Source organism: Fundulus heteroclitus, chromosome 13 (genome assembly GCF_011125445.2).
Source record: "Fundulus heteroclitus isolate FHET01 chromosome 13, MU-UCD_Fhet_4.1, whole genome shotgun sequence".
Lineage (NCBI taxonomy): Eukaryota > Metazoa > Chordata > Actinopteri > Cyprinodontiformes > Fundulidae > Fundulus > Fundulus heteroclitus.
In genome coordinates this window covers 4,951,736-4,976,809 of record NC_046373.1, presented here as the reverse complement: position 1 = coordinate 4,976,809, position 25,074 = coordinate 4,951,736, and the positions used below count along the sequence as shown (strand labels likewise).

General features: G+C 39.6%; 1 protein-coding gene across 1 annotated transcript; it reads left to right on the top strand.

The window, feature by feature from the left end:
* The first annotated feature begins 3,957 nt into the window (after positions 1-3,957).
* On the top strand, positions 3,958-19,042 carry LOC105916761 (sodium-dependent neutral amino acid transporter B(0)AT1). Its single transcript, XM_012851376.3, is given in 12 exon segments — positions 3,958-4,267; positions 13,586-13,726; positions 13,805-13,942; positions 14,050-14,231; positions 14,462-14,572; positions 14,676-14,788; positions 14,875-15,003; positions 15,121-15,277; positions 17,748-17,952; positions 18,045-18,204; positions 18,316-18,478; positions 18,681-19,042. Coding segments are annotated over 12 exon segments (1,950 nt in total). The 3' UTR covers positions 18,822-19,042.
* Positions 19,043-25,074: the final 6,032 nt, after the last annotated feature.

Genomic DNA, 25,074 nt, shown 5'->3' with positions numbered 1-25,074 from the left:
CAGATACCAAGTCACAGTTTACTCTAGAGGTGGATCCCTCAGATTCAGGGGTGGGGGCCATCCTATCACAGATGTCCCAGGCCAATGTTAAACCCCACCCCTGCATTTTCTTCTCAAGGTGATTCTCTTCCCCAGTGAGGAGCTATGATGGAGGAGACCGGGAACTGTTGGGCATTAAAGTAATCCTGGAGGAATGGTGCCACTGGCTGGAGGATACTACATTACCCATAATCATATGGACTGACCATAAGAACCTAGCCAACATCAAATCAGTTAAATGTTTAAATCCCCGCCACTTACGTTGGTCTTTGTTTGTCTCCAGGTTCCATTTCATTATCACCTACTGCCCAGGTTATAATAATGATAAAGCGGGCATTCTATCTAGACAGTTCTCCCCAGAAAAAGACTCTTCTGAACCCAGTCCTGGCAGTCCTCAACAGGGACGCCCCCCAACATGCCTGCATGCCCTACCTGTGCCCGTAACAAGACCTCTAGAAGACCACCCTCAGCCTTCTCCAGCCCTTACCGGTACCCAGTCGTCCCTGGTCACACATTGCCTTGGACTTTGTTACCAGTCTTCCTCCTTCCAAGAGCAAGACAGCCATTCTATCCATCATTGGCCATTTCTCCAAAACCTTATAGCTCTCTCCAAACTCACATCGGCTTCTGGAGATAAGTTTTAAAGCCTCTCTTGGCTATCAACTGTTTCTCCTCCCAGCATCTTTTCGAGACACAGTCTTTCCATCTGTAAGAACTTGTCTGCTTCATTGTCGACGGATCTGGGACTGGACTAAGGCTGCCCTGCAACGTTTGTTGGCTCAGAATAAAAGCCAACTCTAGGAAGCTGGCTCCCCAGTTTCTCGGTCAGTTCCCCATTAAGGGGAACCTCAGTCTCACTTCTGATTGTCTCAGGCTACCCTCTAATCTTTGGTTTCACCCTACATTCCATGTTTCCCAGATCAGACTGCTCAGTAATCAAAATTTTTGTGGAACTCATTTATTTCTCATAGGATTTTGAAATGTCTTGATTTAATTTTTTTTCATATTCATACTGTACACTATTGCTTGTCAAGAAGACACTAACATCTGATTGGTTAAGTTTTTCAGCACGGTAGACTAATCATCTTCTTTAAATTAGTCCATCAGCTGCTAAGGATTACATGCATGCTTAAGCATGTCAGGGATGTTGTTGTTGGTCAAGTTCAATCAACAGTTAAATAAAACATTGAAAGATTATGTCTTGTTGTGTCTGCATGCTATGTGTAATTATGTGCATTCTGAGCCGGTGTCTGCCTCATCAAAATTTCATTATGGTAACACATAGTGACAATACAGCTTCTTGATTCTTGATTAGAACAGTTTTAGCCCTGCAAACTGACTTTGATGGGTAAGGCTGAAAATAAATGTAAGTTTCTGCAACACTGTCAAAGGCAAATTTATTTGTATAGCACATTTCAGTACAGAGACAATGCAAAGTGCTTTACATGATTAAAATAAAGGGGAAAAAACAGAATAAAAGCAAGTAGGAATAAAATGTAAAAACAAAAGAGAACATGGAAAAATAGAAACTAAAAGAAAACATTAATAACAGTTGGACTACAAAGTTGAACTAGTGATGTTTCAGTAGAACAGTTTAACTAGAACAGTCGAAGGCAATGTGTTTTTAACCTTAATTTAAAAGAACTCAGGCTTTCCGCACTTTTACAGTTGTCTGGAAGTTTGTTCTAGATAAGCGGAGCATAGGAACTAAATGCTGTTTCTCCATGTTTGGTTCTGGTTCTAGGTATGCAGAGTAGGCTGGAGCCAGAAGACCTGAGTGGTCTGGAGGGTTGATGCACTGATAACAAGTCTGTGATGTATTTAGGTGCTAAGCCATTCAGGGATTTATAGACTAACAGAAGTATTTTAAAGTCTATTCTCTGAGATACAGGGAGCCAGTGTAAGGACTTTAGAACTGGGGGGGATGTGCTCTACTTTCTTAGTCTTAGTGAGGACGCGGGCAGCAGTGTTCTGTATCAGCTGCAGCTGTCTGATACACTTTTTAGGCAGATCTGTGAAAACACCGTTGAAGTAATCAATTTGACTAAAAATAAACGCATGGATTAGTTTTTCCATATCATGCTGAGACATTAGTCCTTTAATCCTGGAAATGTTCCTCAGGTGATAGAAAGCCGACCTTGTAATTGTCTGCAAATGCTTTTGGAGGTTCAGGTCTGAGTCCATCACTACACCCAGATTTCGGGCATGATCAGTGGTTCCTAGCTAAAGCGACTGAAGCTGTGTGCTAACTTCTGATTTCTCCTCTATTGGTCAAAATAGTATTACTTTAGTTTTGTTTTTATTAAATTGAAGACAAATTTGGCACATCCATGCATTGATTTCTTCTAGGCATTTACTCAGTGCTTGAACTGGTTCACAGTCACCTGGTGACATAATGATGCAGAGCTGTGTGTCATCTGCATAGTTATGGTAGCTGATGTTGTTTTTTATGATCTGAGCTAGACGGAGCATGTAGATATTGAACAGGAGGGGACCCAGGATGGACCCTTGGGGAACCCCACATGTAGTTTTTGTCATCTGGGATGTAAAGTTACCTACTGATACAAAAAGTTCCTGTCCTTTAATTAGGATTTAAACCAGTGGACAGCCGTACCAGAAAGTCCGACCCAGTTTTCCAGGCGTTCTAACAGAATGGAGTGATCAACAGTATCGAATGCTGCACTGAGGTCCAATAGTACCCGCACTGTGGTTCATCCACAGTCTGTATTTATATGGATGTCATCAAACACCTTGATAAGGGCGGTCTCTGTACTGTGGCTGGTCATTGTTAAGAAGGTGTTTAATTGTTGAAACACAGCTTTTTCAATAATCTTACTGATAAAGGGGAGGTTTGAGATGAGCCTGTAGTTCTGGAGTAGTAGTTTGTCTAAATTGTTCTTTTTCAGCAGTGGTTTGATAATTGCTGTTTTTAGGGACTGGGGGAAAACACCTGACAGAAGGGACGTGTTTATTATCTGAGTCAAATCAGATGTTATGACAGGCAAAACTTTCTTAAAGAAAACTGTGGGTAGAGCATCAAGGCAGCAGGAGGTTAAGCGGTAGAGAAATATATATATATATATATATATATATATATATATATATATATATATATATATATATATTCTTTATTTCGCATCGCTATATTGCAAAATTGTTGGTGGAACTGTAAATGCCACATATATAGTAAGTGGTTGAATTTATTTGCAGGGTAAAAAAACTAGTGAGAGGATTGTGTTTAGTGAATCTTACTCAGTTTAAATTATTCTGTGACAGACTGTTCACCAACATACAATAATGAAATACATTGAATAAATAGCTAAATAATTTTATGATTTATGATAAATTATTAATATAAATTGAAATGACATTTGTTAATGTAATTATGTGTCTATTTAATACATTTTGATACATTAAAATAATTATTTGGTAAATATTTAATGTATACAATCTTGCGCAAAGGGATGACATACAGTATCTCTTTGCACAAAATTGTAAAAATACATCACGTATAAACGGCAATAAAAAAATAATATATAATATATTATATGAAACTTGAAAATGTTTTCTATTTAAATGTTTCTATTGGCTTTTATTATGCCGTTTTAAGCTCTCGATAGAAATATTGTATAAATGTAAAGTAATTTATTTTCCAGTTGTCTTTTAGATAACTTGTTTAAAGATCCGAATAATAATTACCATTTGACTAATTAAAATGTGACACTTTTGGCTCTCAATATATATTCTAACTGTTCTGTGTAATCCAAGACTTTATTTTTAGCTCTAATAAAGCTACTTTACTCCTTCAATTATTTACTAACTTGAAGAACACTGAGTGGTCATAAATAAATGCAAAGCATTGCTATTTGTTTATCTGTTTCATGGAACAAAGTAGTAAAAAGATCATAAATTTGTGTCATGACCGCTGAAGGCTTCTGTGTAAATGTTAACATGTGTGCACTACATCTCCTCGCTGCGTATAAGCAGTAGCAGACACACAGTCTGTGCTTCACTGTACACGGCTTCACCATGAGACTGCAGCTCCCTAACCCAGGATTAGAGCACCGGATCCCCAACTATGACGAGCTGGAGAAGATGGAAAAAGAGGAGGCAGATGGTCGGCCCCAGTGGGACAACAAAGCCCAATACATACTAACATGTGTGGGCTTCTGTATTGGTCTGGGGAATGTGTGGCGATTCCCCTACCTGTGTCAGAGTCATGGAGGAGGTAAGCTGAGACAGTGAACTAACCTCTTATGAGGTGAAATAATAGACTGAAATATTAAAGCATGTCAGTGCATACTAATTATAATTTTCAAACAGGCTAAAAGTCTCAAATATATCAGCTGCTGCAAGCTTAGCATTTTTCTTTACAAGAATATTACTGCTCATGTGAGCCTGTTACCCAATAGTTAATAAATCACTCATGTAAGGCTACAAAGCATTGCTCATGAATTTTCCCTCAGATTACATTAATCATTCTCAAAGGTTTTTCACTGGGTAATTGAATGCAGATTTAGGTTTTAGATTTACCGTAAGATTAAAAAGAATTTACGTGTCGTTTTGTGTGCTTCGTTTGCATTTGCCTTGCCATGACCCGAATTGACTGAGAATTTGCACAGTTGTGAAACTTGCTTTCGATTTAAGTGGGACAACATTGATGGTTGCACATTTGGCTATAGGGATTGGAACTGTGTTAAAAGCATATTTTAAAAGTGTTCTCTGTTATGTATGTTACGTTTGTTTAATACATTGGTTGTGTTGTCAGATTAGGTTTTTTTTGGAACTGATGTGTAAAATACTAAATACCAAACGGATTATTAAATTAGACTCAGCGAAGGTATTAAATAAATCTCTTTGCACATGAGGCGAGACACTACAAAGAAACAAATAATATTGGTGTGCACAACAGCTAATCTTTACTGTTGTTAATGATTAGCTGTGACTGATATCTAATGTGTTCTTTTGTTCATAAGATACATGCCATAAAACAAACCTTTCCTGTAAGCTCTTTTGTGCTTTCTTTTTGTCAGGTGCCACATCTCGACAATGAATCTCATTATCATACTGATGTGTGAAGGCAACATTTACTGTGCCCATCAGGGACGTGACTAATAATGTTATGTTATTTACATTAATACTGTAACAATAGCTCTCCAATTGTTTCAACTTTGAATAAGGCTGTGGACTAATCTAACAAGCTCACCTAATTTACATTTGGTTAGGCATAGGTATCACATTCATTCTAGTAGACAAAGGAAACTACATAACATAGATTATCATAGACTGTTTTTTTAGTCATAACCAAGAAACATCCATTTTTCTTCTGAGTTGACTTGCAATAGGAAATAAGTTATTTGCTGGGATTTAGATTTAGATCCCCGATATATGCTGCCGATTTTTTGGGGGGCCGATTCTTGAAGCCGATATTGCTTTTTTCTTTCCTCATATATATATGATAAAAAAGGACACAGTGAGACCAAATGTTAAATAAGTCTCAATTTAAACAAAAAAGATTTCTTTTAACAAAACAAACATCAACTATCGATAGCAAACTATTTAGGACGTTTAAAAATATAACAATAAAAACAAATGTAATGTTTGTGCACTTTATTTAGCAGCATGAGACCTTTGTAGAGCAAATGACCTTTTTGAAAATGTTGGCAATCATCAATAAAACAAATAAATAAAAAGAAATAGATGGTACACATTCCTGTACTTGAAAGGACATTTTTTAAATGAGAAACAATAAATATCAATACAAAATAGCAAATTAAGGCAGAAAAAGAAACACGCTTTTAAATCATTTCTTTTCAAAACATAAAGCTTTTGAAACTAGCAACACTTACAATTAGTCATTTATAAATGCTAGAACAAGGCAAGGTACTTCCAGTGATCTGCTGTTTACTGTTGCTATGTTCTGTGAGTTTTTTGCTGGACATAAGTGAAGATACAACCTCGGAAGCTGCATGATGAAATTACGTTTTTTAATGGAAAAATACAGACTTACAGCAGGTGAAATGGCAACAATCTGGCAGATTCAATTGAGTTCAGGGATCAGGAATACTGATACTGAGCATACGTTGACAGAAAGTTAGAAGTGAAACTAGCGGAGAGCAAAGAGAAACAGGCTGGAGAAATAAGAGGCAAACAGAAAAGCTAATTAGGATAAATTAGGAACAGCTGGGACCAAATGAAGGGAGCGCAATAAGGTGTAATGAGAATATTTCTAGATGTGAAAAAAACCATACGATATGTTATGGAAAGAAGGGTTATTGAAACAAAACAGATGGATATAAAAGGTAAAATGTATAGGCGGATAAGAAATTTCCTAACTGAAAGGATTAGTGATAGAATAGGCAGAGAATTAAGTTCAAGTTATCAAGTAGAAAATTGTATACCTCAAGGCAGTATAATTAGTCCTGTGTTATTTAATATAATGATCAATAACATTTTACTAATATAGATACATCTATGGGGGTCTCATTGTTTGCTGATGATGGTGTTATTTGGAAGAGAGGAAGAAATGTAGATTTTATAGAAGAAAAACTACAACAGGCATTACACAAGGTAGAATTCTGGACACTGTAAGGACATAATCAAAACCATCCTCCACGCAGTGTTCTCAAACCTTGTAAAAAAAAAAGCAAAAAAGGAAATTGATAGTTTTGGATGGATAATTCAGAATAAAATAACTGAAATAGATAACTATGATTTGTCCCGTTACTATTCTAGCTGTCCCATAATGGACACTTGGACAGGTAACAGTTGATTTGCACTTACTGGAAAAAGGAAGAGAGATGGGATGTGAAGAGGTGGACAAATACATAGAAAATAAATATTCAGAATTTACATAAAATTCTTCACAGATGCTTCTGAAATAATAAAGGAGGGATATCTTTGTGGTTCTAGATTTGGATATTATAAGAAATAAAAGAATATCAGATAAATTAACAGTGTACACTGTTGTGCAATTATACACTGTTTTAAAGTTATCTATTGTTTAATAAATAACTCTCTGACTGTTAGGTATTGTCCGGAGGATATCAGCTCTGGAGCTGATATCAGGACAATAGTTGAAAGGGATGATTCGAACACTGGCGATCTTTTAACAGCAAACTCTGCGCACACATAGAATAATGAGTGACAACTTCTCTTCAAGTTCAAGAATTTATTAACAGAAATAAATTCAACATCCAGAGAACATATTTCAATCAACAAATCTTCTCTACGAGGCTAGTGAAACTTAACTAAAACTACTAAGCAAAATGAAGATAAAAAGAAGCTAAGCTAAGGAGCTATGTACTTGGAAAAGAAACAAAAGACAAAAATAAAGTGGTGACCATCATCATCGTCAGAATAATTCAGTGAATCCTGGTTCACTGCAGATCTGAGTTAAAGAACCAAAGTTTGTCTTGGAGAATGTGAACTGAGGTTAAATTATCTTAACTAATTCAGAACATTTGGTATGTGTTTAAACCTATTTACAATGCAAATCCTGAGATAAACAAAACATTATTTGACAAAATAACATTTTAAAGAAACATTGTCTCAGTAAAATAATTAACTTTAGGTACGCTTGATTTTATTAATGTGATTATACCTCCGGGAGGCTAGGGTGTCACTAAAATGGGCTAATCCTAAAGTTAAACAAAACACCTTTAAATCGACATTTATATTCCATATTAATGCGGCAATAACGCTCATAGCACTATCGAGTGATAGTGGAGCGAAACGAGCAAACCTTATGTTTGAAACGAGCTGTAGTTGAATATCCAGAAACCGGATGTTACCGGAAGCTAATAGCATTTAGGCTAGCGAACTTTCAGCGCTAACTTAAAAAAACTTCAGCTTTAATTTAGTCGCAATGAGTATACTTGGTAACAGAGACATCAATATCCTATCAGTGTATACAACTCTTGTGGAGATAACATTTGTTATAACCATAAAAACACACTCGAATCACATTGGCAATGACATGATATCAAAATGCTAGCGGGAGCTACGTCGGTTAGCTCCATGTGTTTAAAAACTCAATGTAACCGCATCACACAAACCTTCTAAACATCCATTCATCCATCCATCCATTTTCCAAACCGCGGGGTTGCTGGTGCCTATCTCCAGTGTTCACCGGGCGAGAGGCGGGGTACACCCTGAACAGGTCGCCAGTCTGTCGCAGGGCAACACAGAGAGACAAACAGGACAAACAACCATTCACGCACACACTCACACCTAAGGACAATTTGGAGAAGCCAACCTTCCAAACAACCATTTAACTTTCCCTGTTTGCTTCTCTGCCAAACCTGTCGGTGCGTCGTGTGAGTTTGGTTCACTTTGGCCATCCAAGGAAGAGCAGTGGAAAGCAGGGGATAGCTGCTTAGCAGCAGACATGCGGCTCTGAGCTAGCCGAAACGTGGTCGGGGTAGGCCGGTTCGAGTTCCTGCAGCGGCGACTCCAGATTGTTTTTTGCTGCTTGGGATACTGAGTCAGGTATCGGCTTATGGCCGCTCCATGCTGTCTGGAATCAGCTTCCTGCAACAGCTGAGAAGAATAAACAAGGCTGGTTTTGGCATTCTTTACTTCAGGGACTGGGCGCGCAGAAGTTGAACTGCAAACTTAGCTCTGATTCTAGTCGGCAGATCTCTGAACCCAGTCGGGTCATTCGGACGAAGAGAGATTTCTCCCTTCTGGTGGCTTGTGGGCCTTGAGCCCCATGTGAGGCCCGCATGGCTGCTGGTCTCCCCAGCCAGCCTCTCCTGCAGAGTCCCAGGCAGAAGTTTGAAGAGTCTGAGTGGATTATCCGTGGGAGCAAAGCTTTTATAGCACTGATTGCACCGTGCTGAGGGGGCGGGTCCTTGGGGCCTCAAAAATTTATTTTGCTTCCAATTCAATCTGATTTTGTCTATAGCTCCGATGGCATAACAACACAGGAGAACTAATGGCAATTCTGACGGCGTTAGAATGGGTTGAGGAAGTCAGAGAAAAAAAGGTCATAATTTGTTAAGACTCAAGTAGCGCACTAACAAGAATTCAAGAAACGCAAGACAACAAATTATAGTAGATAGAATTCGGCAGATTTTCAAAAAGTGCAGCAAAGAGAAGTATTGTAGACTTCAATATGAAAATAAGCAAGCATGAGATTAAGAATAGGTAAGGTCTATGTTAAGAGGATATGGCAAGAGCAATGGGAAAAGTTAGATAAGGCTAGATTTTTAACAGTATCCAAAAGAAAGTGGGTGAATTTAGTAAATGTGGCAGAATAAAGAAGAGGATATTATATCAAGGATGAGATTTGGTCCCACAGGATTAAATAGCATGCTTAAAATCATTAACAAGCATGATACAGGTTTTTGTGAGTATTATGGACAGCTGGAAACTATAGAACATATTTTCTTGGAGTGCCAAAAAATTTTACACGAGTGAGAATTTTTAGTTTGGAATCTACATTGAAATAAAAAATAAATTAATAATAAGGATGTCAACACGGGGCAGGGGACGAGGCAGAAGTGGTGGCGGGTGGAAGAGGAGGCAGAGGTGGTCACGGTGGAAGGCGGATGGTGGTGCCCAAGATGGTGGTGTACAACTATCACCTGGGAACATAGTTTTTGGTGATAGTTTCAGATTTTTGAAGAGAACAGGTACATTTAATAGAATATGTAGTGTCACGCCCAGCTCAAAGGCTATGACAAGAACGGGAGGCAGACGAGCAGATCTAGGTGAAAAAACATTTATTTAGAAGACCCATGTGTAGCGACCACAACTTGTAGTAGTGCACAAGCGCTGCTGCCTGCTCCCACCAGATTCCATCTGGAGGCCAAACCAAGCAGGGCGTGGCTGGAATGAAACCAGCCTTTTAACAGCATCCAGGTGTGCTCAATCAGGCAGCCCAGCCATCCGACCACTTCCTGAAAGGAAAAAGAAAGAAAGGAAAAAGCAGAGACCCCTAGTGGACTGACGGGGTCGTCACAATAGTTGGAGAGACAGCTGATGATCCATACTCCAATTTAGAAGGTGACAGTAATGCACCTTGTAGTTGTTTGTCAACCACCATAAAGAAGGAAGATAAAGAACACTTTTTTATACTTTTATCAACACTTTATTTACTAAAGAGTCAAATCATACAGAACTATTTAGTTAAAAACAAGCATGACATTAGTATAACCTTTAAAAAAGGATTTAAATAAGAATTTTGTTATACTGTAGTTCTCCTTTGATTGACATAATACATACAATCTTATAAAAACATCACAATTGCTTAAAATCCTCCATGTTCTGTGTGGCTGTGTGAAAGTTATACTAAAGCCTAAGCCTGGCTTTAACATTGCACTTCCACAGAGCCACAGTATCAAGGTGAGGTCCTTCTGCAGTCTGTCTCTGAGGCACAAGTAAATAATGTAATGAACAGGAAACTGGATCCAGGATTCAAACCAGACAGGTCAGTGACGTTTTAAGAAAGTTTATTAAAGATGCGCCGCCGCAGGCACTTGGAGCTCGCTGCTCGCTCAGAGACCGGAAACCTCCCTGCAGCAGAGACAACAGGTTAGTGATCAGCTGGTGGTGTCGGGCAATAATGAGGGAGGCTGGATCACTAACCTGGTAGTGGGACTCCGAAGCTTGGGCTTTAACTTCGGGCCGGGGTTCCAGGACTGAAGCCGTAGAGCGACTACAGGCGGGCAGACGATCCGTTCAGGGAAATCCAGGGGCGTTATCCAGGGGGGTCCGGGTTCGATCACAGAGAGGCAGTTATCCAGCGGCAGCACAGAGAGGGGAATCCGATAGGCGAGGTCCGGGTCCGGTCCAGGTCCGATAACAGGCGGGCTCAGAATAATCACAGGGGCAAGGCAGAATCCGGTACTCACATGCGGGGGTCAACGCTCCAGGCAGAATCAGAACGGGGAACAGGCAGGCTCGGTAACAGAGGGCAGAATCAGGTCAGACACGGACAGGCAGAACAAGGAAACGCTGGAATGCTCTTACAGGTGGCTTGAGACAATCTGGCACTGGCTTCTTCTTCTTCTTCTTCTTCTTCTTTTAGGTTTTTTTGGCGGTTGGCAAACAACTTATAGGTGCATTACCGATCTGGCACTGGCTTCTGATCTGCACAGGGATTATAAGGAGGTGAAAACAGGTGGAACCGATGAGGACTAATTGCGGGCAGGGTGGAGAATGAGCAGGTGTACTGAACAAAAGGAAAAGATCAGAGCCAGTGCCGAGATCGTCACAAATAAAGGGTCATCTTTGCTTTGCTGATTAAGAAAAATGTAAAAGTTGGACTTTTGCTTATTCCTTTTGTTTTGGCAGACTCCTCCAGTAAATAGAAAAAAAAAAATAAAATCTGTTCCAAAAAGACTAAAAACACTTAAAAGGCTGAAAAGGATCTTTATGTCATAATTTAGGTTTTTGTTGGTTTCTTTTGGACTTGAAGTTTCAGGCTGTCACCAGCCAATATCCAGACCAGCTCAGTCATCAGCCCAGACCAGCTCCACCTGCTGCCACTAATCAGTTCCTACTCTGCTCACCTGTTCACCAGCCTATCATTTACCTGCCTCACTCACTGCCAGACCGTCTCATCACCTTACCTGTGCTCTGCCGCTGTGGTGTTTGCAGTTCTTGTGTGTGCCACCTGCATCTGGTCAAGTCTGGTTCAGTCAGCAATTATCTGATTATCTGGGTCAGTCGGTCGACATCCCAGATAATCATGCTGATTTCTAGTAAAAACAATGACATCATCAGCATAGGCAGATAAAACCCCTTTGCTATTAAAACCAGGTAAAACCAAATCGTGAACACTGGAACATATCTATTGACGAAGGGGCTTCAGGGAGAGCGCGTAGAGGATACCGGACAGCGCGCGGCCTTGTTCTACACCTCTAAAAGGAGCACACAGACCACTGTTAATCTTTAACACGCTCTCAATGCTGCTGTACATCACCTGAATCTTGCCGATCAGACCAGCGGCGAGCCTGAACCTCAGCATTGTCCTCCAGGTCCAAGTCTTTGAAGAGAGCAGCCGTTCTTAATATCCTGCAGGTTTCCCTTTTTAGGCAGGAGGGTGATGACTGCCCTGCAGCACGAAAGCAGTAGTGAACCTGTGGCCAGTGCACCACCATCCCAGGTCCAGAAGGAGAAGGTGGAAAGAGAAACAGCTGAAACTAATGAAACACTGTAACGAAAAGAAATGCATGAAGGAATCTAACAAGGAATATAACAAAATGTACATAGGATTAAGTAAGAACAAAATCAACTAACTAATCCACAAAGTAGTTACATTATAAACAAATGTGTAAGAATAAAGAGCATAGGAGAATAACTAAGGAAAGCACAACCTCAGAAACTTAAAGATCAAGTCAAAACTCCAATCACAACACCTGGTGATCGTGACAACTGTATGTTTGCTAGACCTCAAAAAGGTACAGCAGATGTAATATAACAAGAGAACAATGAGCTTTTTGTACAAAACAAGTCACTTTAATATTAATTGTGTTGGTATGTGTCAGTGTAAACTGCCTTTTTGGTTAAAATGTGCTTTTCTTCCAGCAAAGTAATTAGAGATGGGTCAAGTAGCCATGAACTGTACACACCTCTAAGAGTAGCATTACTTTGAAATAATATCACTCAAGTAGAAGTAAAATGTATGAAGGTTTAAAACTATTAACTAAACAACATACAATAGCAGTGATAAATAAAAGCTAGAATAATGTGCCCATTTTGGCTTTATCGTAGTTTTTTTTAATTTTCTTGATGTTTTTCTTTTTTTTTTTTTCTTCTTTTTTTTTTGGATGATGTATAAAACAAAGTCTGTGGCATGAAATCAAATCAGCTTAAATCAACTCTATTAATTCTGCCAAGAGAGTTAAAATATATCCAACCAGAGGTTTGATGACGAAAAAAGGATGTAGATGTTGCAGCTTTCAGAGAGACATAAAAGCAAATACAAGTCAGATTATGTATTCAGGCCTTTTTTTAAATTGTTGACACTGTGTCAAGGAAATCCACAGACGTATCTAATTCAAGGTTGTTGTTTGTTGGTTTTGTTTTGTTTTATGCAGTCACTGCATGGAATTGTGGGTTCAAATCCTGGACTTGAACTTCAGAACCAAATTAAATGCAGGGCTGTTAGAACTGCATTTATTCTTCTGAAAGGACTTTCAATACGATTTATAATAGGCAAGTCAGTGTGGAAAGAACAGGAATGAGAAAAAGTCTTTAGTCCAGATACTGGGGACCATCCCATGGTGTTTAAAACCTAGCCTTGTCCTAACTGATCTGATTTTGTAAGAATATACAACAATTAGGTAAATCACTTGACTCTTCAGTGTTTTACATAATGTGGATGTTAAAACAATGTTATTGCTGGAATTTTGGAGATTTCTTCAATTCTACAATAGCACAAAATCTGAGATATGTAATCATGTTTTATTGCTAGCTAGATTAGCTCCAGGCTTTTTAAACAGTTAGCTTCTTCTTAGTAATGCTCATTAGATTGAAAAGGCTTCCCATGACACGACTTATTCCATTAAGACAAGTTACAATAATTTCACCTCAGGTGCCTTTTTGATCCCCTACCTGATCCTGCTGGTGCTGGAAGGAATGCCTCTCTTGCTGATGGAGTTTGCCATTGGCCAACGTCTGAGGAAAGGCAGTGTGGGGGTGTGGAGGGCCATCAACCCCTATCTGACCGGCATTGGTGAGTGCGATAAACAAAATCTTAAATTTAAGTATCTTGACTTTTTTTCTCACATCTATATTGATATGTGTTGCATAGGCATCGCCTCCATGTTGGTGTCGTTTTTGGTTGGGTTGTACTACAACACCCTAATAGCCTGGATCCTGTGGTATCTTTTCAATTCTTTTCAACAGCCTCTGCCCTGGACTCAGTGTCCACTTAATGGAAATATGACAGGTATCATAACTACTTGCACATTTTCAGCCAACACATGTTGACTTGACCAGCCACATTTAATTGCTGATTAAATATCTTTCCTTTTGTTTTTATTTTTCCTAATTCAGAATTTGTACCGGAATGCCAACGGAGCTCCACTGTGGATTATTTCTTTTACAGAGAGACTCTGAATAGTTCTGGCTCCATAGCAGAATCTGGGGGAATCCAGTGGCCGATGGTGGTTTGTCTGCTCACAGCCTGGACAATTGTAGCTATCTGCTGCATTAGAGGAATAAGCACTTCAGGCAAGGTTAGTTCATGTTTTTAAATAATAGAAAAATGGCATTCCTCACAAAGACAAATAATCGTTACATACTTTTAATAAAACATTTACTAAACCCGACTTCTGTGACGATTCCCCCTTGTGGTGTGGAGGCCCTAACTTAATGTAATAGCCACTATACAGCATGTTTGCTTGTGCTTTGGGCCAGCTGTGCCTTCTCATAACCACGTATTCCACTTTTTTTCTCATGGCCTCAGGCAGTTTACGTCACAGCAATCCTGCCATATATAGTGCTGGGAATCTTCCTTATCCGAGGAGCAACTCTGAAAGGTGCCGTGAGCGGAATAAAATTCCTCTTCACCCCAGACGTGCGTTTCACAAATAGTTATTTTTAAACAAAGCAGAATTTATTTTTGTGAACGTCATAATTCAAAGCAACATGTCTCTGTACTGTGTACTGACCTCCTATAGGTGGAGGAGTTGATTAAACCAACAACTTGGCTGGATGCAGGAGCTCAGGTGTTTTACGCCTTCGGCTTGGCATGGGGAGGCCTAATCTCCTTCTCAAGCTACAACCCTGTTCAGTAAGAGATGGACATGTTGTAGCTACTGTGCCATTTTTCTTCCTGAGAGTGTAGTCCCTGAGTCTTTTTCTTGCTTTTTTTCTCAGCAACAACTGTGTGCAAGATGCTGTGATCCTCTCTGTGGTCACTGGACTCACTTCAGTCTATGCTGCCCTGGTGACCTACTCCATCATTGGCTTCAGAGCCACTGAGAAATACGACTCCTGTATCACTGAGTGAGTGCGCTAAATTGTCTTACTGTTGATGCATATGACGGGTAAAAGACAACCGATGATTAGACTACATCATAACTGTCTAAAATAACCCGAACTTGTCTTATTTTTAATTCTTAGAAACATTGTGAGACTGTTAAATACATTTGATCTTCCTGAGGACAACATCACGTCAAGCAGCTATGATGCAGCCTTTAATAATCTGAACAGCTCCTATCCTGATGTCATTCTGGGACTGGACCTCCGAACCTGTGACATGCAGAAACTCCTCAGTGAGGTGAACTCTTTGATAAATGCTAGAAATGCACCCAGGAGTCACCTGGCACGATCAGGAGATTGAAAATTCACATATTCTAAAATCTGATCTTTTTCTGATCCCTAAATGCAACATACATTTGTTTTACCAGTTTTGTGCTGACATCAACCCTTTATGTGTATCAGATTGTTACTGGGGGAAGAAGGCTTAAAGTAAGCTTTTTCAACACATCAGCAACGTGTTTAAAAGCAGTTTTAGAGGAAGCACAAAAGCCATTAGAAGTTATTGGAAGCTAACTCTATTTTATTTTTTGGGGTACAACAAGGAGCCGCCATGTAGTGACAGCTCGTTAGAATGGTGAATGGGGCTAGGTTTATACTTGACGGAGTGTGCGCGAGCGCCAAAAGTGATGGAATCGTGCTGATCCCACCCTCGCAGTGCAAGGTTGTGGACCTCCAAGTTTTTGTAACTTGGTGCAGACCTCGCATGCAAGTTTCATTTAAATTGGAGGAATTCAAAGGTGCGCTAACCAAGCAAGTTTGCCTGTACTGACATGAAATGGCCCAGAAGTTTCAAGTTTGTTATTGTTTATTCTGTGACTGAAACCAGCATAGCTACACTTATTATTGGCATGCTTTTAGATATCAAAGATTTCAGGTGAGTTTACTGGTCAAGTTTGTGGGTACAAACAAGGATTTTGACTTCTGTTCCAATCACTTGCGGCAAAAATCAAGTCTAATACAACAGCCCACAATATGTAAAGCAGTCAGTTTTTATTTAATAAAGCAAAGTGTTCTTTAAACATTTTATTTAAAAAAGATCCTTGGCTTTACAGACAGTTTCTGTTTAGTTGCCATGAACTACATGATTGTTTACGATACCGCGTGTGGCCATTTTTTGTGTGTGACATCAACTGCTTCTTATCTTACTGCATTTCCACTGGTTATGTTGAGTATTGCCCTTCTGTGTTTTTGGAGAATACAGCACCTACTGTACGTCCATGTCAAGTATAAATGTTCACAGCTCTTATATGGGCTTGCATGACCTGCGCGACAACCCAACTCGAGAGAATAACTCAGAATTAATTGACCCAAAATGGATTTCAGCAGATAAAAATATGGTTTTCATTGTGCAGGCTGGTTTCGTCGGTCATTGTCATTGTCTTCTGTGGTTGTGAGGTTGTAAAAAGACCAAAGTGCAGATAGGAACATCATGGTGGATTAAATGATTTTGTAAACGACAAAATGTACAGGCCAGGCAAGAGAAGTGGGGGACAAGTCACCAGGTAGGACACAAGGGAAGAAACCAGTAAGGAACAGAGAAAATCAGGGAGCTTAAACACATAGGTGTGGTTAGTGAAATAGAAACCAGGTGAGTCTAATCAGGCGGATGTTAAACAGCTGAGGGAGAGTACTGAGCAAGGAAACTGAGGGAAAGAGACCATCCATTCATCCATTTTCCGTCATGCTTATCCCTTGTGGGGTCGCGAGGGGTGCTGTTGCCTATCTCCAGCATTCAATGGGCGAGAGGCGGGGGGAGAGAGACCAATAAACACAAAGAAAACAGAGGGAGATGAACCAAAAACACAAAAGGAACAACAACTCTAACACTAAGGTAAGGGAAAAAACTAAAAATGCACAATAGGGACACAATATGTCAGAAACTAAATGCCAAGAAATAAACTAATATCTCAAGACCTAAACAACATTAATCAACACGGAGAAAAGAATTACATATAGAAAGATAAAACCCATACAAAAAAGCACAAACACAATCTAGTGGATCATGACATGTTCTTTTTGATGAGAATAGACAAACAATTTTATTGACCCACAAAATGGAAAACATCAGTCCTGAAGAAATATATAAACCTGTTTAATGTTCTGTAAAAAAGGCATTTGTGTGAGACCCTTATTATGTTTCTGCTCTACAATAACTTATAAATCTGTTTTCTAATTCATCACAATATAGCGTTTTTGAATGCACATAATTATTTTTGGGTTTTTAAGTTTAAAAAGAGTTTTGATTAACAAGTACTTTCAACTGAACAATTTTGGCCCACGTCTGGGCTCTCTGGGGAAAACACACAGAGAATGACATTAGCAGTTACAAATGCCAAACAAAGGAATCGCTAATAAAATATGCTTAACAGCATTTCAAAATGTCAACAGAGCGATCCTCTGTTCTTTGTTTTAAAGTATGAGTTAACGTTGTCTCTTACAGTGACGGCTCTCCCATATTCTGTAATGTCACCTCCACTCCTATTATAAACAATTATTGACCACTTCCTGTAGGCAGGCTGATAAGCAATGTTTGAAATGTTGTTGATTACATTTCTAAAAGAGAAATCGAAAACCATCTAAATCAGCATCAGGATGTCAAAACTGCAGATCAGGCATCATCCATAAATAGCTGTTCAGTTCATCTTTAGTGAATGTCCATTAGATTGGTAATACTATAAGCATTTTCTGTTATGTGTTTGCTTGCTCAGGGAGTGGAAGGAACTGGTCTGGCCTTCATCGTCTTCACGGAGGCCATCACCAAAATGCCTGGCTCTCCGATATGGTCTGTCCTCTTTTTCATCATGCTCCTCTGCCTTGGACTCTCCACTCTGTTTGGCAACATTGAGGGAGTGGTGGTCCCCTTGAAAGACTTACGAATATTTCCTAAAAAATGGCCCCACGAAGTACTGACTGGTAACCTGACTATTTCCTTAAACATCTGTAGTATCTGTCTTCTAATCAGGCTTTAACACAACCTCCACTGGTTTTCTGTATGTCTGTTTCAGGGCTGACATGCGTTGTCTCATTCATAATATGCCTGCTGTTTACGCAGAGTTCAGGACTTTATTGGGTCACTTTCTTTGATAATTTTGCTGGATCAGTCCCTCTACTGACCATTGGATTCTTTGAAATGATTGCTGTTGTCTACATCTATGGCATAGACAGGTGAGTTATTCTTTCCAAACTTACTATTAATTCAACATATTATCTTTTAAATTCTTCCAGGTATGCCAGTCATCGTATAACAACATATGTTTTAACACTCTTTTGAAATAGGTTCAACAAGGACATAGAGTTCATGGTTGGACACAAGCCATCAATCTTCTGGCAGGTTACATGGAGAGTCGTCAGTCCTTTGATTGTCTTGGTCATCCTAGTTTTCTATCTGGTGACTCAAGCACAACAGAAGCTCACCTACCAAGTTTGGGACCCTGACTCTGTAAGATATGACACGTTGTGACACTTTGAATTTCTTTGTTTGTCCCCCGTGGGGGAAAACTTGTTTCAGTAAGTCCTGTCACACTCCAACATTAACTTTAAACCACTTTGAAATGTATTCGCATTTGATTTTGTTACGCTTCTTCTTTTAAGCAAATAAGTATAATGCCTAATTCACTGATCGTAAAGTTTTCTGGTTACAGGAGGAGTTTCCAGCTCTGGCATCAGTGGAATACCCTTCCTGGATCAATGCAGCGATATTTCTTGTTGCAGGAGTCCCCAGCCTGGCCGTACCTGTGTATGCAATATGCAGACTGATATATGTGTCATGCAGAAAAAAATAATTCAAGTGCCATACATTCCACCTCAACCTCTCTGCTGCTTTATATAACGTGTTAGTATTCACACAATACATACATTTTAAATGCTATTTGTCATCACAGCACCCAAAGAAAAACATTTTGTGTATATTTCATGCTTTTTAGTTAAGTACTTATATATATACTTAGATTTTTATTTTCAGTTGATTAACTTTTTAATGACTAAATAAATTATGTTGATTGTATTGCTCTTTGATTAATTTTGTTGCTCCATTAATTGAATGCTCAATTTTATGTGGTGAAAACCCAAATTACAAATGTAATATCCAACAATCTAAATACTAACGGGGCAGAAGATGTAGTGCATGAAATAAACCAAAAGATGGTGCCCTCATATTGACTGAAGTGAGATCAGAACTACAAAAAGAAGTGCCCCTGGCCAGTCAAATAAAAAGTGAGAAATAAGGTGTTTTATTTATTTATTCTATAATTTCCCTGACCGTTTACAGTAGAACAACACCTAACAGTATGCATGAAAAAAGATAAATATTTCAATAATAAAAAATAAATCAAAAGCCTTATAAACCCAGATGTAATCCCATTAGCTATTTGTGTTTCTGGGTGATTTGTGTAGGAAACAGAAACATCACATTATTATTTATTTATTTATTTGTGTATTTTTTATCATGTATCTGTGAATTGTTTTGGGTATTATGTCACTAAGGATGAAATCTCTGTCAGAAATAATTTTTATTGAAGTCATTTAGATGTTAAGGTTCAAGCCAAGCCAACTGTATTTATAAAGCACTTAAAAGACAGCAGGCACTGACCAAAGTGCTGAACAAACAAATGACTAAAGAATGATCCAAATAAACAAATAAAACTATTAAAGTCTAAACATAATAATTTACAAAACCAACGCACCAGTCTCAATCATGTCCTTTGCAGCCTCTGACAGATTGACAGACAGACATTTTCAAGTGAAAAGAGTTACGGTTCTGTCCTCAGGTGGCAGGACTGCGTCTTTGACCTTATTTGACTCCAGGCTATACCTCATTGTTAAATTTGACCAGTGCATGCTAACGGGCAATCAGATCATTTTGAAGGGCCCAGCAGATTGACCCCCCACTGATCCTATTAAAATGATTCTAAAATGGAAATGGTTCTCTAGCCTAAGCTTCTTTTCTGAAAGATCTTTCTTTCCCAACAACTCTCTTGTGTCTAAAAAGAAGTCCTCTTGGTCAGGGTGCCCACCCAACCTTGGTGGGGACCCTAACCAACAGGACTTCTCCTGCTCTTTTGTTCTTTTAAAAAGCCCAAAAACATAGCCCCCAAAAAACTCCCCCTAACATCAGTGTGCTAAGCTTTTATAAGAGTAGAGATGCATGAAATAACACACGAGGAGGCATTAATACACAAAATATACAGTAGAGAAAAATTTTTTCCCCCGCATGCCATGAGAGGATACTGACCAGATTTGAAGCTGATACCTCAAAATCACTGGGAGGAGTTAGTCTGCTTTTCAACATGTGTAAATGTCAAAAACCCTCAGACTGATGATTCCTTATGATGTTTTAGGGCAATAAGGAGCAATAAGTAAGACAGTACAGTAAAATCAACCAAATGCTTTTCATTTGTCACCTGGGATGGAAGCAACATTTCCTAAAATTGCTGATGGAGAGCAATGGGTGCTCTCCATCAACAATTTCTTAGTCAAGTGTTTGTCCTTTCAAAGTTGGAGGTATGGTGCAGAACTACTTCTGTGTGGTGTGTAGCCTGTGTTTACATCCTGGTTCCTGAGCCAATCATATGAGAGTTCCCAGAGTCCCCAAAACAGAGTGCAGTATTTGGAATTTTATCTTGGCAAAAGCCTGCAGACATGGAAGCCAGTAAGAGAAGCGGACCAGAAATAGAATTTAATACAATATCATATACCTGGAACGCTGGAGATAGGCACCAGCAACCCCCGTGACCCCATGAGGGATAAAGCGGTTCGGAAAATGGATGGATGGATGGATGGATGGATCATATACCTGTTGTGTCTAAATAAAATTTTTGTGGGGTCTCACAGCAGCAACGGACTGTTGAGGATATGGCATAGACTGTTGTCAGTGGCAGACTGCTGTGTATGTGTCATTCCAATTTGAAACACTAGGTGTCATTATTACTTATTGCTTATTTCATTTAAAAAAACACTATGAAACTTTAGACCTGTTGAGCAGAACACATATGTCACTGGCTGAGTCAAACCTCAGGCTTCACAAGTTTGCCTTCAAAAACAGATAGTCCTGAAAGCCTTTCCATCTGAAGACTGTGCTGCAGTTGCGAAGGATGAGGATCTAAGCAGAGAGGTTGCACCAACTCAACGCAGCCTGGGTCTCCTGTGGGAGTTGGTAAATGACACATTCACCTTCTCTGTAGCAAACACCATCAGCCATTCACTTGACGTGGCGTCCTCTCCACGGTGAACAGTGTTTTCGACCCCTTGGGTTTTCTGGCCCCAGTCACAATCCAAGGGAGACTCCTCCTTCAGGAACTCACTGCTAAGCTTTCTGAGTGAGACGTACCACTACCTGAAGACAAATTCAGTAAATGGAAAGCCTGGCAGGAATCACTTCAGGAGCTGAGACACTTTCATGTACCAAGGACATACACGTCAGCTTGACTAGACAAGGCAGTGCATACAGAGATCTGTGTGTTTTCTGATGCATCAATCAAAGTCATTGGTGCTGTGGCATATTTGAAGACCATACAAGAAGATGGACAAACTCACATTGGGTTTGTCATGGCCAAGTCAAAACTTGCACCTCAGTCTGGACCAACTATTGCAAGGCTCAAAGTCTGTGCAGCAGTCTTAGCAGTGGAAATGGCTTAATCCATGATGAATTGGATTTGAAGCTAAATTCCACAAAGTTCTATATGGACAGCAAAGTGGTCCTTGGCTATATCTATAATGAATCCAGACAATTTTATGTCTATGTCTATAATAGAGTTCAGCGCATTTGCCAAACCACAAAACCTGAACAATGGCACTATGTGCGCACAGAGGATAATCCTGCAGACCATGCATCAAGGTCTATTCCTGCCTCCCTTTTGGCACAGACTGTATTGTTACAAGGTCCCTAATTTCTTGCTCAACTCTCCCAACGAAACAGATCCAGTTCAGTCCTTCAACCTGGTCAAACCAGAATTGGACATGGATATCTGTCCACAAGTGAGGAGCTATGCCACAAAACTGCAAATGAAAGACCTCAGCGCATTACGCTTTCTAAGGTTCTCCAGCTTTAACTCTCTTGTTAGAGCTATAGCACTCCTAATTCACATTGTGAAGGCCTTTAAGTTCTCTAAACACATGGACAAGTGTAAAGGGTGGCACAGGTTTGATCTGTCCCTAACCCCAGATGAACTATCCCTAGCAAAGCAAGTCATCGTTGCATCTGTTCAGAGGAAAGCATTTTCAAAGGTATTTGAAGCTTTGATGATGAATAAGCCAGTCCCAATAAACAGCGGACTTTGTCGCCTCAGCCCAACCTTACAGAACAATCTCATTTGTGTTGGTGGTCGACTAAAGAATACTAACCTGCAGGCGCTGGAGAGAAGAACCCCATAATTCCAAAGAATAACCACATCCCGTTGTTGCTTGTCAGACACCATCACGCTCAAGTTAAACACCAAAGCTGTCACCTGAAGAAGCTGTCAGAGTAGCAGGCCTATGGCCCTTGGAGGGGGAAAGAGGCTCATCAATTCAGCCATACATAAATGTATAACTTGTTGCAAACTCAGAGGCAATATGCATGAGCAATGCATGGCAAATTTGCCTCCAGTAAACCTTCAAACGTTCCCTGCATTTACATATGTGGGATTGGATGTCTTTGGAACCTGGTGTATTACTGCCAGACGAACAAGAGGAGGACAAGCTGAAAGCGAACGGTGGGCTATATTGTTCTGCTGTACGAGCTCCAGAGCCGTCCACATTGAGGTCATTGAGTCAATAGACACTTCAAGCTGTATTAACGCTTTGAGGCGTTTCTTTGCCATAAGAGGACCTGCCAAACAGCTAAAATCTGACTGCGGCACAAACTTCATGGGAGCATATAAGGAACTTGGAATGAACCAAAACCAACCAGATGCCATGGTGCAGATGTACCTAAACCAACAAGGGTGCTCATGAGAATTCAACCCCCCACACGCCTCACACATGGGCTGTTCCTGCGAACGTCTGATTGGGGTAGCCCAAAGAATCCTGGACTCAATGCTTCTCGAACAGCACACTCGCCTAACCCATGAGGTGTTACATACATTAATGGTAGAAGTGACAGCTATTGTAAATGCAAGGCCATTAATCCCAGTTTATAATGATCCTGACGATCCATTCATTCTGTCGCCATCAATGCTCCTAACTCAGAAAACAGGAATCCCATCTCCACCAGGAGACTTTACAGATAAAGATCTCCTCACCAAACAGTGGAGACAAGTACAGGCTCTTGCCAATAGATTCTGGAGTACTTGCCAACCTTGCAGTATCGGAAAAAATGTACCACTTTTTACCATAACCTGCAAGTAGGAGATGTTGTCCTTCTCAAAGACAGTCAAGCTACCCACTACAACTGGCCCATGTCTATTATTATAAAGGCCTTCCCTGGAGAAGACGGAAGGGTGAGGAAGATGGAATTGAGGACCACAAATCAGGGACATTCAAAAACTCTCCTCAGACCAGTCTCAGAAGTTGTCTTCTAACTGAAGACTGATGTTCAGAGACTCATGTAGTTTATTGGGGTCAATGAATGACCTCACAGAGGTCAGGCAGGGAGTGTGTTGCCTTTCAGACATAATCAGAATGGACCTTTATTTTTGAAGGAGCTCTTATTTTGAAGGTTTTCACTCTAACGTTCTGAGTCTCAGGTTTGTTTTCAGTTAGTATGGCAGTTCATGGAGGTTAGCTGAGTTCGCATTTGCTACATTTCTATGTTCAACTACATTAATTTATCACTGTAAACGTCAAAGAAGCAACGTCGTAAGTTGATAATTTCATAATTACATTTATAAGTTGATGTTAAAAAGTGCTATTTACATGAAAATGCATTTGATTTATTTGTGGCTAAAAAGTTTTATTTACAGTTATTTACATAAGGAAAGCACCCGTTACAGAGTTAAACGTTAATTTTTGTATTTGTCTTGTTACAGTTTTCACTCTGACCTTGTACTACGAAGAGAAGATCCACAGTAAAGAGCAACTAGAGCTTACTACGACACGTCTTCATTTATAAGGAAGAGTTTAGCTAGTTGTATAGCGGCAGTTGCTACACTGCAGTGAGGACAACACAGTAATGATTCACAGAACTAAGGACCAATGCTAGATAAACCTATACACTTGATGTGCATTTTGCATCCATTGGCATGCTATGTAACTACAGAATCCTTTATGACTGAGTGACTTATTATTATGACTAAGAACTGTGTGAACTCCAAAGCTTAGACATTAGAGCTTGAACTGAGCAAGGGGTAAGACTTATATTACCAGTTGTGTTCATAGGGCACACATCAACCGTCCATGAAAAATGGGATTCTTTTCCAGTTTCTGTTAACATAACAGAAACTGGCATAATTTGAATTCTGATCTCCATGCACAACACACTTGTAGAATTTATAAAAACTGTAATTTTCTTAGCATGACACTAGTCAGCGGTACGTTCTTTGAAACTCAACAAGATTCATATGCATACAATCAGTCCCTGCTTAAAAAGGTCCCACCACTAAATAAACTTTCAGAATTGCAGGAAATAAAAAGAGTATATTGACAGACGACGCGTTTCTATTGATGCTTCAGGTTACTTGCTTCTGGTCTATATCTGTAATGCTTTGCACGTGCAGATTCATTTCTGAAAATTGCAGTCAAACTGCACATGTGCCAGGGCTTCCCTATCCAGGCAGATTCTGTTATAACTGTGTACATGACAATAGAAACATTTTTAAACCCTTCCACTCTTTGTAAATTTGTGCCCTTTTCAGTGAAAACATGCACCATTTTGAAGAGTATAAGCCGTACAAACATAACAAATCTTGTCTGTTTTAACATCTAAAGATGTTGTTGTGTGCACAGGGCCTAAAGACTGATACAGCAGCATGTCTTGTCTACAATATACTTATCTATACTTCTCATTTGTCACATATTACACATGTAAAAGGAAATTTCGCAGAGTATTTAATTTTAACCAAAAAGTCTTAATGTAGCATACCAGTTTGAAAATGTAATGTTCAATGATTGACATAACTTTAG